The following is a 15,333-nucleotide window of genomic DNA, read 5'->3' as shown; positions in this document are numbered from 1 at the left end:
ACGCTATTGGCTTCCTGGGGAGGTCTCCCCCTGAGACCCCCGCGGATGCGGAGATGGACTAGTCTCATTTGTGTAAATATGGGTGCAGTCCTGAGGACAAGCCTCGCAATCGCGATGACAGCGTAGGGTGAAGCCCCGGCCGGTTTGGCTCAGTGGACGGAGTGTCGGCCAGCGGACCAAAGGGTCCTGGGTTTGATTCGGTCACAGGGCACCTGTGCCGCGCCAGCACCATCAGGGGCGGAGGATTAAAGCAGACAGACAGGAGAAGAAAGCGGGGGCTGGGTGGGACGCCGCCCTCTGACTAGAGAGACAGCGCCACGGCCTGCAGGCCGATCCCACGAGGCACAGTGAGGGGGGCCAAGAGGTTTACTTCCTTCTCCCGGGTTCCAGTCTACTCAATCACAGGCACCTGAACTCGATCAGTTTGTTTTGGCAGCACTTGCTGCGCCTCCCGCAGCCCACCTCACTCAGCCAGTGGGACCACGGGTTCGGACCATAAGGTCAAGCTGACAGCCACAGCCTCCGGCTGTAACTGTGCTGGGACGTGCCGTGGCTTTGCCACGAGAGCACCGTGTCCTCTCACTAGCCCGAGGCTGAACCTGTCCAAAGGCTGTGGCCGCTGCCCACAGGCCCTGCCTGGGCTGCAGGCTCCTCCCCGGCCCCGGCCCCGGCCCAACCCATCAGTGTGTGTTTCTCTCTGCCTTTCCCTCTCCTCCATGCTCTCTAAAAATCAATGGAAAGCCCTGGGTGGTGTGGCTCAGTGGATAGAGCGTCAGCCTGCGGACTGAAGGGTCCCGGGTTCGATTCCGGTCAGGGCACAGGCCTGGGTTGCAGGCTCGATCCCCAGTGTGGGGCGTGCAGGAGGCAGCTGATCCATGATTCTCTCTCATCATTGATGTTTCTCTCTCTCTCTCTCTCTCCCTTCTCTAAAATCAATAAAAAAACATTTTTTAAAAAATCAATGGGAAAAATACCCCCAGGTGAGGATTAACAAACAAAAAAAAAAGTCGGACTTCAAACACTGGCTATGACGTTGCCGAAGTGGTAGGTTTGGTTTGGCAAGGACACCTGGCTTCTGGGGTGGAGGTGGACAGTGGGGACCCGCTCAGAAAACTGCGGCAGGAACGCCGAGGTCAGCACGCCGAGCTTGGCGGGGGAAGGGCCAGCTTCTAACTTTAAAGGTCATTCTCGTCCGCTCCCAGGCAGCAGCCCCGGAGACTGGTCCTGCTCGGCGGTCACGCTGTCGCTGCCTGACAAACACCCGAGAGGAAGAATCCCGCCCAGCCAGTTCCCGAGAGCCTGTGGCAGCCGCAGCAGGTAACGTGCTTTGAGGAGGAAAACAATTATTTATTTTTACTCAGGGAAGGTCTTGGGTAGAAATGACCTGGATAGGTAATTTAATCGAAAATGTATAGAAAAATGTACAGAAACCTGCAGATAATGCCCATCGGCTCGTCCCATAACATTTTCCATGATGCAGGTAAGCTGTTGGTAAATAGGCTATGGTTCTCATTGCAATCATGTTATTAGTTACTAAATATTAACCCCAAAGTAATCGTGTGAAGGAAGATTCGAAATAGGGGGCAGTTTGTTGTTCCGTCCGTTCCTGTTACTTGCTGCCTGGACTTCCCTGTGGCACGGAACTTTCTAGTGCCCACCCTTTTTATCTCAGAGAGAAGTACCAGCGTCTCAACATTTCACTGAAACATTTTTGGTGCTTATTCTTTTTTAAAATATATTTTTATTGATTTCAGAGAGTTAGGGAGGAGAGAGAAAAACATTAATGATGAGAATCATGGATCGGCTGCCTCCTGCACGCCCCCCACTGGGGATGGAGCCCACAACCGGGGCCTGTGCCCTGACCGGAATCGAACCGTGACCTCCTGGTTCATAGGTTGACGTTCAACCCCTGAGCCAGCCGGCCGGGCGAGGCTCCCTGGCAGATATTCTTTAGGACGTCTTTTTCTGGCATCTTCTGAAATCCTGTGGAGATCCTTTTTCCCTGTTTATCCTTAGCAAATAAATGAGGCCAGTGCATTGCCTGACACCGTGCATTCCCAGTAACGCCAGGACAGGGCCGCCCTGAAGCGTGTGGCTCCGTGTCCTGACCGGCGAGACCTCTGTGCGTCCGCACTGGGCGCAGCGTGCCCGGCTCTCACCAGCTCCTTGTTCCCCAGCTCCTCGCCGCCATGCCGGGGGCCCTCCTGAGCGCCGTCCTCCTCCTGGCCATCTCCGCGCCGGCTGCCCTGGCGGTGGGTGAGTCGCCTGTCCTTGCTCTGCCCCATTGCTGCCGTCTATCCGGATCGTGGGGAGGGGAGAGGTGGATGTGGAAATGCCATTTGTCTTATTTACTCCTGATTCCACATGTTACAGATGTAGCCTGAACCCCCCGCCCCGCCCCCCAAAAAAGGAAGAAATAGAGCTATCTAGGAGCAACATTTCTAAATGTCACTGAACTTACGAGTATGAATCGGAGGCACATTCTGATAAGTTAGATATATGTGGTAAGGAATAATGCAGCCACTACAACTATCCAGGCCCTGGCCAGTGTGGCTCAATGCCTCGAGCGCTGTCCCACGCACCTGGAGGTCGCTGGTTCGATTCCCGGTCAGGGCACATGCCTGGGCTTCGGACTTGATCCCCAGGAGGGGGCGTGCAGGAGGCAGCCGATGTTTCTCTTTTCCTCTCCCTTCCTCTCTCTCTGTTTCTCTCTCTCAAATCAATTTAAAAAATCATTAGCCCTAGCCAGTTTGGCTCAGTGGATACAGCGTCAGCCTGGGGACTGAAGGGTTCCGGGTTCGATTCCAGTCAAGAGCACAGGCCCAGGTTGAGGGCTCGATCCCCGGTAGGGGCCGTGCAGGAGGCAGCCAGTCCATGATTCTCTCTCATCATTGATGTTTCTATCTCTTTCTCCCTCTCCCTTCTCTCTGAAATCAATAAAAATATATATATTTAAATAATATAAATATATATATATATATATATATATATATTCTGAAAAATGGTGAAAAAATTATTATGGGAATTCCAGTGTTACACTCGATTATATTCACTTAATGCAGCAAAAGAGGACTAGGGAAGCAAAAAGAGAGGAGGCATATCGAAAACAAAAAGTAAAATGCCAGATACAAATCTAACTAGATCATGAAACTTTAAATGTGAATGAATCCCACAACCCAGTCCAAAAGGTAGAAATTATTTGGCTAAAATATTAAAAACAAGATCCAAGTTTAGGGAGTCTCCTCTCACATGGGTGGCGGGCGGGAGCTCCCCACTTCTCCAGCCTCCGGGCACCGGGCCTGGGGCGAGGTCAGCCTCTCCTGAGGGATCGCAGCTCCCGGTGGCCGGCCAGGCCCCCTCCCCCAGCGCTTCCCTGAGGCAGAGGCAGAGCAGGAACTTTCTGAAGCGAGTTTTGTCTTCCAGACTTCCTCGTTCCCGCCGGCGAAGGGGCGAGCCTCCCAGAGACAAAGGTGAGCCTGCCTCCTGGCCTCCGAGGAACAGCAATGGGGGAGCCCCGTGCCCGGGCCCCAGCTTTCTGCCGGGGGTGGGGGGCCGGAGGGGGCTGGCGTGGGAACCGTGTCCCCATAAAAGCCGAGTCGTCAGCTATGCGTAGCACGTTTCCTAGTCCCTGAGCCCTCTTCCCATTCCTCAGCCCGTCGCTTCGCACAGCGCTCTGTGGGCTAGGAGGCAAGCATTTCCATCCTGCAGTGGGCGACGCAGGCCTGGCTGACACTCAGGTCTGACCTCTGTCACGGGGACATTCCGCTGGCCTGTGCGAAGGCACACAGCCTGCCTCCCACACAGCACGGCCGCGTCGTATTCGCTCGGGCCCTTTCCGTCTCCATCCTCACGCCACCGTGCGGAGTTTGAGCCCCCGCTGTCTGAAGCACCCACACACGCGTCACTCAGTGATGCTCCTTCGGATGGTCCAGCCTTGAGAGACACTTCCCTTCTGTGACCGAATGTTACCCGGAAACCCCCGGGGGCGGGGGCGGGTCAGGCTGCCGTCACTGTCACTGTGTAAGGCGTTTACTGGGAAGGCCAGCCAACCCAGAAGGCCGGGTGCTCACCGCCGCTCAAATCCGTCACCCTGTAAGGGGAAGGGGCGGGCGAGGCTGGGGACGGGATGCAGCTGCGTGCTGGCCCGGAGGTGCGCAGACGGCAGCTCTGGTCCTCAGGCGCCAGGCGATGAGAGGATGGTCGTGAGATGAGATCGGTCTGACCGAGCTGATCAGTTCGACGTGCTGGAGTCACCGCTGAGTCACCTCCTCCATCGCCTGGCTCAGGCCTTGGAAAGGAAACCCTATTCACATATAAGAAACGTAACCCCCTACTCATATATATGTTCTAAGGTTTTAAAATTAGCATTCTCCCGATTAATCCCGGTGTCCTAGCTATCAGATTACACCACCATCACCACACCCCCCGCCCCCCTGTCACTAACAGCCACCACTCGGGGGGGGGGGCTGCGCCTCCCTCTCCCCCAGCAGCAGTGCTAACGGTCGGGGGTGGGGGCACCCACGTGTCCGGGTCTCACCTTCAGGTCATCTGCATCAACAACATCAACCATTGCTGGTTTGTCTCCTACATCAAGCCAAGTGAGCCCATCTGTGGCAGTGACCAGATCACCTACAGCGGGGAGTGCCACCTCTGCTTCGCCGTTCTGTAAGTCTCCTCTCCTCCCTCCTCTCACGGCGGAGACCAAGGCGGCTACGATAGGCGGGACCTCCTCAGAGGGCTTCCTACTCATCCCATCTTCCCTCCAGAGTCTCCACGACTTGCTCCCCAAAGCGATCCCATTCACACAATGCAGAAACAGAACCCCCTGGAGGTGAGGGTGCCCTGTCTGCCCTGGACAAGGATCAGCTGAGAAAAACAACCCGGCCGGTGTGGCTCAGTGATTGAGCATCGACCTATGAACCAGGAGGTCGTGGTTCAGAATCCTGGTCAGGGCACATGTCCCGGGGTTGTGGCTCCATCCCCTGTAGGGGGCGTGCAGGAGGCAGCCAATCAGTGATTCACTCTCATCATTCATGTTTCCATCTGTCTCTCCCTCTCCCTTCCTCTCTGAAATCAATTTAAAAAAATGTTTTTAAAGAGAGAAAAACGTATTTTTCCCCTTTGTTTGACTAATATGTTATTACACTGCTCCATAACTTTAGGTTGAGTCACAGTGCACTCATGGGTAAAAAAAACACTTGATCAGAATGTATAATCTTTTAATATTCTGTTGGCTTAAATTTCCTAGTATTTAGTTGAGAATTTTTGCATCATATTCATGAGGGACATGTGTCTGTAGTTTCCTCTTTTTTTTTTTTTTAATATAACTTCTTTATTGATTTCAGAGAGGGAGAGAAACATCAATGATGAGAAAATCATTGATTGGCTGCCTCCTGCACGCCCCCTACTGGGGATCCAGCCCACAACCCAGGAAGGAGCCCTTGACTAGAAATGAACCTGGGACCCTTCAGTCTGCAGGCTGACGCTCTATCCACTGAGCCAAGCCGGCTAGGGCTGTAGCTTCCCTGTTTTATGATGTCTTTGACTAAATTCTGGCTTCATTAAATGATTAGGGAGTTTTATTCCTCTTTTCATATGGAAGAGTTTGAGAAGGATTGGAATTAAATCCTCTTAAAATGCCTGTTAGAATTTACTAATGAAAACATCGGATTCTGAACTTTTATTATTAGTTTATTGATTCGATCTCTTTACCTGATACAGGTCTGTGGATTTTGTTTCCTCTTGAGTCAGATTAGGTAATTTGTGTGTTCCTAGGAATTTGTCTATTGCATCTAGAATATCTAATTTATTGATGTGCAATTGTTCATAGTATTCCCTTATAGTTATTATTTCTTTAAGGTCACTAGTAACACCTTAACTTTCATCAAATGCATACTTTAATGTACATTCTCTAATACTGTGTACTATTATTAAATATTCAAGATGACTTCGAATTTTCTATATTTGACTTAAGGCTGAGTATATTTTATATGTTCAATCTCTTTGACAAATAAAGATCTATGTAGTAGATATTTTAAATTACTAATTAGATAACAATTCACTATTAGCAGAAGGTTTTCTTCTCAAACTTAAGATTATCAAGTAAAAGTCATAAGTTATATCATAGAGCAAAAATAATCGTTTCAAAATATAATTTCTTTCAGATATAAAAAGCTTAACATAACTAAACTGCATGATGGACCATGCGTAAGTAAAGTCACTTTTATTTTTAATTTTTAGGAGTAAACCAAATATAGTTAAGAGCTCACCATAGTAGAGAATTTTAAATATTTTGTTATGAAAAATCTCAAGCATAGAGACAATAACAGCATAAACCTCATATGCCTACCATGTAGATTCTACAAAGTGCAAAGTGTTTGCCACTTTTCCCTCCTCGTTTCCTTTTTCTTTGCTGAAGTTTATTAACACAGACCTCAGACATCATGGTATTTCACTCCTACATACTTCAGAGCACTTCTCTAAGTGTGGACACTTTCTTGCACACCAAGGCTGTTTTATTTACTTAAAAATATATATATATATATATATATATATATTATTGATGTCAGAGAGGAAGGGAGAGGGTGAGAGAGACAGAAACATCAATGATGAGAGAGAATCACTGATCGGCTGCCTCCTGCACGCCCCCCACTGGGGATGGAGCCTGCAACCCGGGGCGTGTGCCCTGACCAGGAACTGTGACCTCCTGGTTCCTAGGCTCGGCTCCATAACTTTTCTTTACAGCGGTAACACCCAATTGGAAAATAAAATGAGAAATATTACGTCACTCAAAACAGAAACAAAAACTTAAGTATCTGGAAACTAACGTTTTTCCTCAAGACTCACAAAAACTTTCAAAATTCCAAGGACATTTAAGATCCTACGGCGAGTCCACGTCCCTAGATTATGATCTAAGTTTCTGACTGCCCCCCCCCCCCCAGGAGGCTCCTCTCTGCCCACTTCCACTCGGTGCCGTGTCCTCTTCCCGGAAGGAGGCAGGTCCCGTCCGCCGTCAGTCAGAGGACCGGTTCGGCGCCTCCTGCGGGACGATGGCTGTGCTGACCCAGCTGGTGGTTTCCCTCTTCCTTTTCCCAAGGCCGGTTCCACTGAGCAGACGCTTCTCTTGCAGAAAAGCTCGTGAATTTACCATGAAGAACGCTGGACCCGCGGAACCGCAGACCAGCACGGGAAACACCGCGGCCGCCGCCTCCAGCTGGTCCCGCCGGGGAGTGCTGCCGCGGGGCGTCCCGTCCCCGTGGGTCCGACTCCGGCTCTGCTTCTTCAGTAAATGGTTCCCAGCGGAAACCGTGGCTGGCGAACACTTTTCTTGGCGAATCGGAATCTTTACAAAAAGTACCAGGTGCCTTACAAGCCGAGGGCTTTGGTCCCTGCGAAGCGGAACACACGGCGGGCGAGTGGCACGGCTGTCAGCACCCCGGGATCTGGTTCGAGAAACCGGAACCGAACCACAGAGGTTCGGAATGTACGGGCCGGGCCGGGGGCAGGCGGGTGGCCCCGCAGGCACTGGGAGCACGGCCCTCCGCCAGGCCGCCGCCTGGACCGCCCATCCGGCCCCGTCCCCCCCGCCCCGCCCCGCCCCGCCCGGCCCCGCCCGGCCCGCTCGCCCTCCCGCCGCAAGGGGGCGCCCAAGATGGGCTCGAGGGGTGGCTTCCTCCTCGACAACGAGCGCGGGGGAGCCACCGGGGCCCCGCAGTCCACCCGCCCACTGGCAGCTGTCCCCACCGGGAGCCCAGGCGAACCCCACCGCGCAGCCGCCGCCCAGGGCTTAGCACCGCCCCTCCGCTTCCGGCTCCGCTCGCGGCGAGGACCCCGTGGGCTGCCCGCCGCGCGCCTGAAGGACCCCGCGCGGGCCGCACAGGCTGGCTAGCCCGGCGCCTGGTGGCCACGTGACGCGCCAGGAGGACTAGGTGGATCGGACCCGAACTCCAGCGGGACTGGGGCTCCGAACAGCCCAGAATCTGGGTGGACTTAGTCCCCGGGTACAGGGGGCAGGGGTCCCGCGGCTGCAGGCCTGGGGAAACGGAGGGAGCGAGGGCGGGACGGTGCCCCGCGCTGAGACCGGCAGCCTCGGGCTGAATGGCGGTGGAGCGGGTGCAGCCGGGACCGTGGCCGGAACGCAGTGATCTGTGGACGGGAGCAGGGCGGGCGGGGCCGGGGTGCCAGACCCAGCGCCACCCGAACGCGATTGTGGGGCGGCTTCGGGGCTGAGAGAAAGGAGCGCGTTGGCCCGACTGTGCGTGTGTCCCGGACGCCGCCTCCATTCGGTGGCAGATGTCGGGGTTCCACCAGGTGCCTTTGGAGACCGCGTCCTGCCCCTGCAGAGCGATCAGTTTCTCACAGAGAAACAGAACTCACGGCTGGAGGAGCCCGCAGGTTCTCTTCGCCCAGAGACTTAAACTATGAAATACCGTCTGTCCTTGTTTCATCCCCACAATTACTCGCTGGGCTCTCCAGCTCGTTAGGCGCTAGAAATACAAAGATGAATGAACGAAGACCATGTAGGTTCCCTTAGTCCATGGAATTGATCAGGCAGGAAAGTGAAAAAACAAACACAACAGACATGGATCAAGCCCCGCAGGCACGCTTTGAGCTGCTTGAAATAGGACATGGTTGCACGTCTGTCTGTCAGCCTTGCCACGGAGGACAGCCAGGGTTTGGTGTGGGCAGGGAAGATCCTGGATAAGAGGTGGTGTGTGTCCAGCAGACTTGGTGGTATCCTGCCAACATCCCAGTTCTTGTCCACCCGATCTTCCGGTCCTAGAATGGATGGGAGGGCAAACTCAGATAGAGGGCCTTTGGGGTGGAAATCCTCCTTCTGCCCTCGTGGCCTGGCTGTTGAGAAGTATACATTGTGAACTCTGCTCTGTAAAACACACAGGACAGGTAGGAAGGGAAGGAAGTAACTGGAAGAGACGGGTAGTGTTTAAACTTGAATTTCTTTTGAGTGGGTAGCTCCTTCATAGGCTTACAGGGGCACAAAGCAGATCATGCACTCCACAGGGCAACCTGAGGGCCCCCTGCTACCTCCCACAGCCCCATGAGCACAAAGGGGGCATTAAATACAACAAGGTAGACATGTGTACAGTAGCCGTGGATGCAGTCTTCCTATGTAGCTGTCATGTGCTTTATGAGTGTGTGTGTGTGTGTGGGGGGGGGGGGGGGGGGGCCTGGTTAGCTTGCAGAGCTGCTTGGCCTGGAGGAGTAGGAAGCCTGGGGCCTGCAGCTCCGATGGGGCCCTAATCCAGCTCTGACGCAGGAGCAGGAGCGAGATGACCTCGATCTTGCGAAGCCCTCAGGCTCTGCAGCTCACCCTGGCCCTCATCAAGCCTGATGCCGTCGCTCACCCACTGATTCTGGAGGTAAGAACGGATCTAAGCCTCTAGGGTGTGCACCCGGCATCCCTCAGTTCCAGGTGCCAAACGGCCACTAGTGAGGACTGACGCCGTAGTCCTGTGCCCGGTGCCGTGGAGGCAGCACCGGGAGCAGGAACTCGGACCCGAAGAAGACTAACAACCCGTGGGCGAATTGGGGGCAGAAATAAAATAGATACGAGGAGCCCACCCTCAGGACGTGTCTGTGTATTAGTTCTCTGGCTGCGTAGCAGTTACCGTAAACAGCAGCTGAGAGCAGTACTTGTTTAGTATTTCACAGCCCTAGAGCGCGAGGTGCGGGAGGCTCGGCTGGGTTCTTCCTCTCACCAGGCCCAAGTCCAGGTGGAGCTGACTGGGGGTCGGGAGAACCCACTCCCACACTCATTCGGGCTCCTGTGGTTTAGGACTGAGATCTCTCAGGTCCTTGCTTTTTTTTTTTAAAAAATATGTTTTGATGGATTTCAGAGAGAGAAACATCAATGATGAGAGAGAATCATTGATCGGCTGCCTCCTGCACACCCCCTGCTGGGGATTGAGCCTGCAACCCAGGCCTGTGCCCTGACTGGGAATCAAACCCGGGACCCTTCAGTCCACAGGCCGACGCTCTGCACTGAGCCACGCCGGCCAGGGCTCCATGTCCTTGCTTCCAGGCAGGACAGCCCTCAGCCTCTAGAGGCCCCGAGGGTCAGGCGGCCGCTCCACCTTCAGGTCAGCACGGGAGCAGCTAAGGCTTCTGTGCTCTCTCTCTCTCTGGCTCCTCCTTCAGCTCCCGTGGCACAGCTCTGCTTCTTCTTTTTTTTTAAATATACTTTATTGACTTTTTTACAGAGAGGAAGGGAGAGGGATAGGGAGTTAGAAACATCGATCAGCTGCCTCCTGCACACCCCCCACTAGGTATGTGCCCGCAACCAAGGTACATGCCCTTGACTGGAATCGAACCTGGGACCCTTCAGTCCGCAGGCCAACGCTCTATCCACTGAGCCACACCGGTTAGGGCCACAGCTCTGCTTTTAAAGATCGGATGCATCATGTGATGCGCTAGGCCCGGCCAGATCCTCTCCCTTTTGATGAAAGCAGAGTCAGCTGATAGCGGCCTGCATCACGCTGCCGAGCCCCTCTGTCCCGTCATGTGACAGACTCGTTCTGCATGGTGTCCGCAGTCCTGGAGGTTTGGGGGAGGCTCGTGCCTGCATTCCGCTTACTGTTGTTCATATGTCGTCGCCGGCAGCACCGAGTGAGCCCCTGTGGTGCAGGGCAAGACCAGCGCCTGCAGGTGGTCTGCAGGTATTGGGACCAGGCCCGGCCTCAAGGAAGGACGGGCTCCCCCTAGTGCCCAGGTGGAGGACCAGCGGTCTGCAGAAGGGAGAACGAGGCAGGAATGGGAGTGGGAACCACTCCAAAGCTAATGGCCAGGGTGGCCGAGATGGTGGCCTGTCTGATTCATCAGGTGTGCTGGTAGAGTGTTCACCGGGTGTGCTGGTAGAGTGTTCACCGGGTGTGCTGGTAGAGTGTTCACCGGGTGTGCTGGTAGAGCGTTCACCGGGTGTGCTGGTAGAGTGTTCACCGGGTGTGCTGGTAGAGCGTTCACCGGGTGTGCTGGTAGAGTGTTCACCGGGTGTGCTGGTAGAGCGTTCACCGGGTGTGCTGGTAGAGTGTTCACCGGGTGTGATGGTGGAGTGTTCACCGGGAGTGATGGTAGAGTGTTCACCGGGTGTGCTGGTAGAGCGTTCACCGGGTGTGCTGGTAGAGTGTTCACCGGGTGTGATGGTGGAGTGTTCACCAGGTGTGATGGTAGAGTGTTCACCGGGTGTGATGGTAGAGTGTTCACCGGGTGTGATGGTAGAGCGTTCACCGGGTGTGCTGGTAGAGTGTTCACCGGGTGTGATGGTGGAGTGTTCACCGGGAGTGATGGTAGAGTGTTCACCGGGTGTGCTGGTAGAGCGTTCACCGGGTGTGCTGGTAGAGTGTTCACCGGGTGTGATGGTGGAGTGTTCACCAGGTGTGATGGTAGAGTGTTCACCGGGTGTGATGGTAGAGTGTTCACCGGGTGTGATGGTAGAGTGTTCACCGGGTGTGATGGTAGAGTGTTCACCGGGTGTGCTGGTAGAGTGTTCACCGGGTGTGATGGTAGAGTGTTCACCGGGTGTGCTGGTAGAGTGTTCACCGGGTGTGATGGTAGAGTGTTCACCGGGTGTGATGGTAGAGTGTTCACCGGGTGTGCTGGTAGAGTGTACACCGGGTGTGATGGTAGAGTGTACACCGGGTGTGCTGGTAGAGTGTTCACCGGGTGTGATGGTAGAGTGTTCACCGGGTGTGCTGGTAGAGTGTACACCGGGTGTGATGGTAGAGTGTTCACCGGGTGTGATGGTAGAGTGTTCACCGGGTGTGCTGGTAGAGTGTTCACCGGGTGTGATGGTAGAGCGTTCACCGGGTGTGATGGTAGAGTGTTCACCGGGTGTGATGGTAGAGCGTTCACCGGGTGTGATGGTAGAGTGTACACCGGGTGTGATGGTAGAGTGTTCACCGGGTGTGATGGTAGAGTGTTCACCGGGTGTGCTGGTAGAGTGTTCACCGGGTGTGCTGGTAGAGTGTTCACCGGGTGTGATGGTAGAGCGTTCACCGGGTGTGATGGTAGAGTGTTCACCGGGTGTGATGGTAGAGTGTTCACCGGGTGTGATGGTAGAGTGTTCACCGGGTGTGATGGTAGAGCGTTCACCGGGTGTGATGGTAGAGAGTGTTCACCGGGTGTGATGGTAGAGTGTACACCGGGTGTGATGGTAGAGTGTTCACCGGGTGTGATGGTAGAGTGTTCACCGGGTGTGATGGTAGAGTGTACACCGGGTGTGCTGGTAGAGAGAGTGGGAGGCGGCAGGCAGGACCACCAGGGAGAGGCTGTTAGGATGGCCAGAGCGGAGGGGCAGCCAGCACTTTCTGCCCCCTCCACCCCAGGCTCACATGCTGGTCACGTGCCCGAAGGTCTTCCCCTCACCCCACCTTCTCTCCTGGCCCGCCTTGGGCTCCAGGGTCCCGTGTCCTGCGGGTCCGGCTCCGGGCCCCTCCCCGCCCGTCTGACCCTGTCTTTGCGGTGCTTGCCAGGCTGTCCATCAGCAGATTCTGAGCAACAGGCTCCTCATTGTGCGAAGGAGAGAGCTGGTGTGGAGGAGAGAAGACTGCCGCCGGTTCTACCGGGAGCACGAAGGTAGGACCCGCACCTGTGGGGCTGCTCCCTCCCCCGCCCGGGAGGCCCACGAGGGATTGACCTGGACGCGGGTCGCTCCCCCCCCCCCCCCCCCCCCCCGTGAAACTCGTCTCTTCTAGGAGGTGCTGCTTCAGTCCCAGCCGGAAGCTTAGTTTTCTGTCCCAATGACGTTCCCGCTGGCAGACCTCGTCCTAACGCTCAGTTTCTTGGTTAATCCTCACCGGAGGGTATCCTTCCATGGATTTTTGGAGAGTGTAAGGAAAGGGGAGGGACAGGGACAGAGAGAGACACATCGATTGGTTGCCTCCCGCACACGCCCTGACCAGGGCTGGGGGGCTGGGGATTGGAGCCTGCAACCGAGGTACGTGCCCTTGACCGGAATAGAACCGGGACCCTCCAGTCTGATGGCCGACGCTCTCTCCACTGTGCCCGTCGGGCTGGGCCGAGCTTCTAATTCCATGCAATTCTCCCAGCCGCCCTCGAGCGGGTGTTGTCATGTCCCCAGTTACAGGTTAGGAAACAGCTGGGGGCGTTGATGGCTCGTCCAAATGGCGCAGGTGGTAAGGGGCAGAGCCTGGCTTCAGACCCAGGTGCGCCAGGCTACACGGCCTGTTCTTTGTTCTGAAACCGTTTATCCTTCCAAGCTGGGGCACGTGCAGAGGCTCCGGGCACGGTCCTGACGCGGGCGCTCTCTCTGCAGGGCGCTTCTTCTACCAGCGGCTGGTTGAGTTCATGGCCAGGTACGTCCAGCTTTGGTTCCCCCATCTTTACCGACTGAGACAGGCCCCTGCCCCTAAAGAGATGCATTAGTGTCACTGGCCACTCTAAGTTGTAATGAGTGTCCAGAAACATGAACTCGGGGCCCGGACGGAGCCACGCTGCCCTGGTGGCCGGTCCCGTGCTGGTGACTGGCCCAGCGGCCATAGCGGCGTATTGCTGGATGCTGCCTAGCAACGGCTGACCTCCCTGGCTTTCTTGGACATGAGCAGTTGCCCTCGCCACCTGTTGTGCAGCATCGTCGACTAGAAAGTCACAGAGACGCTCAGGATGTACAGCGCACCTTTTAAAAAACGTATATTTTTATTGATTTCAGAGAGGAAGGGAGAGGAGGGGAGAGAGAAACATCAGTGATGAGAGAGAGTCATTGATCGGCTGCCTCCTGCACACCCCTTACTGGGGATCAGGCCCTCAACCCGGGCATGTGCCCTGACCGGGAATGGAGCCCTGACCTCCTGGTTCATAGGTCGCTGGCCGGGCTACAGGGCGCCTTGATCTGGGACACGCTCGCGGCATGCCATCCGAGCCCCGGTGGCCAGATGCCTGACAGGTGCCCCTTGGTTCCCAGCGGGCCCATCCAGGCCTACATCCTCGCTCACCCGGATGCCATCCAGCTCTGGAGGACGCTGATGGGGCCCACCAGGGTGTTCCGAGCTCGCCACGTGGCCCCCGACTCCATCCGGGGGAGTTTCGGCCTCACCGACACCCGCAACACCACCCACGGCTCCGGTGGGTCTGCTCCAGCCCCACGGCCCAAACGGGTGGAGGGTGTGGGGGGGGGCAGTGAGCTTCTTCCCTCCTGCGTTTCTGGCCCTTCGTGGCCTCAGCCACGGGATGTGGCCCCAGGACTGAGGGCAGAAGAGGGTCGGTTTCTGAACCTGAGGGCGCCCGCCTCCTGCCTGCACTCTGCCCTCCTGATAGACCCCTTCTCTCTCTCCCTCTCCCTCTCCCTCTCTTCCTCTCTCGCCTCTCTCTCCTCTCTCCCCCTCCTCCTCTGCAGACTCCGTGGCCTCCGCCAGCAGAGAGATCGCGGCCTTCTTCCCCGACTTCAGCGAGCAGCGCTGGTACGAGGAGGAGGAGCCGCAGTGGCGCTGGGGTTCCGTGCGCTACAGTCCGGAAGGGGGTGTCCACTGCGCAGCCAGCACAGGCGGCCAGGACCGGCCTGACACCGGCCTGTCGGTCTGAAGGCTGGATCGGGGGGGGGGGGGGGGGGCCTGGGGCTCATGGCACCGTGGCCGCTAGGCACCGCCCTGCCTGAGACCTGGCTCCTCACTGCCACCGCCGCCGAGCCTGGCACTCATCTGCTCTTCGCTGGCTGGTCCGGGGGGCTCAGAGGAACGGAACGGGGGCTCCTCCTTTTCCTGAAACTGGTCATCCTTTTCGGGGAGGAGCCTGCCTGCCTGGCTGGTGACTACGCTGCACTCGGCCCTCTTGCTCCGTGCGAGTCCGTATCCGACCGACTCCTCCCCGCAGGCGGCTGCTCCGGGGCTGCTCGTCCTTATGGAGTCATTGAGCTTCCGGAGGCCCCCCCGGTCCTGTGCTCCGTGAAGGGGGAGCCCTGCAGACCTTCCCAGGGGTCCACACAGTGAGGCTCGTGCGTGAGCACCCAGCAACGGAGCCGAGTGTGGGCTCCCGTCCCGGCTGGGCACCCGGTCCCGGCCTGCTTCCTGAGGGGAGGGGCTGCCGATGAACCAACTCAAAATGTAGGTGCTTAAGAGAATAATCACGCCCTGGCCGGTGTGGCTCAGTGGATAGAGCACCAGCCTGCCGTCTGAAGGGTCCCAGGCTCCGTTCCGGTCAGGGGCACGTGCCTGGGTTGCAGGCTCGATCCCTAATGGGGAGCATGCAGAAGGCAGCCGATCCATGATTCTCTCTCATCATTGATGTTTCTGTCTCTCCCTCTCCCTTCCTCTCTGAAATCAATACAAATAGATTTTTAAAAAGAGAGAGAGAGGAATCGTTTGT

The 15,333-nt window shown here is 56.2% G+C and overlaps 2 protein-coding genes across 5 annotated transcripts; both read left to right on the top strand.

Moving 5' to 3' along the window:
* The first annotated feature begins 1,187 nt into the window (after window positions 1–1,187).
* SPINK8 (serine peptidase inhibitor Kazal type 8 (putative)) lies at window positions 1,188–7,335 on the top strand. The gene is made up of 6 exons (XM_028133696.2): window positions 1,188–1,317; window positions 2,178–2,256; window positions 3,424–3,470; window positions 4,544–4,665; window positions 6,165–6,207; window positions 7,130–7,335. Exons 2-6 carry the CDS (start codon window positions 2,190–2,192, stop codon window positions 7,139–7,141), a joined length of 291 nt encoding a protein of 96 aa, XP_027989497.1. The 5' UTR covers window positions 1,188–1,317; window positions 2,178–2,189; the 3' UTR covers window positions 7,142–7,335.
* Window positions 7,336–7,782: 447 nt separating this feature from the next.
* Window positions 7,783–14,583, top strand: NME6 (NME/NM23 nucleoside diphosphate kinase 6). Of its 4 annotated transcripts, none has more exons than XM_054729636.1 (6): window positions 7,783–8,000; window positions 9,284–9,380; window positions 12,489–12,591; window positions 13,292–13,331; window positions 13,937–14,097; window positions 14,369–14,583. In XM_054729636.1, the coding sequence occupies exons 2-6, from the start codon at window positions 9,291–9,293 to the stop codon at window positions 14,551–14,553; spliced, it is 579 nt and encodes a 192-aa protein (XP_054585611.1). In that variant the 5' UTR covers window positions 7,783–8,000; window positions 9,284–9,290; the 3' UTR covers window positions 14,554–14,583. The 4 variants fall into 4 exon arrangements, with proteins under 4 accessions (XP_054585611.1, XP_054585612.1, XP_054585614.1 ...); XM_054729637.1 differs by having other exon boundaries at window positions 9,278–9,380; XM_054729639.1 differs by lacking the exon at window positions 7,783–8,000 and adding an exon at window positions 8,082–8,310.
* The last annotated feature ends 750 nt before the right edge of the window (window positions 14,584–15,333 follow it).

The sequence above is a fragment of the Eptesicus fuscus genome, chromosome 18 (assembly GCF_027574615.1).
Source record: "Eptesicus fuscus isolate TK198812 chromosome 18, DD_ASM_mEF_20220401, whole genome shotgun sequence".
Taxonomy (NCBI): domain Eukaryota; kingdom Metazoa; phylum Chordata; class Mammalia; order Chiroptera; family Vespertilionidae; genus Eptesicus; species Eptesicus fuscus.
Note: the sequence above shows the minus strand (reverse complement) of the source record. Positions and strands in the feature narration are given on the sequence as shown.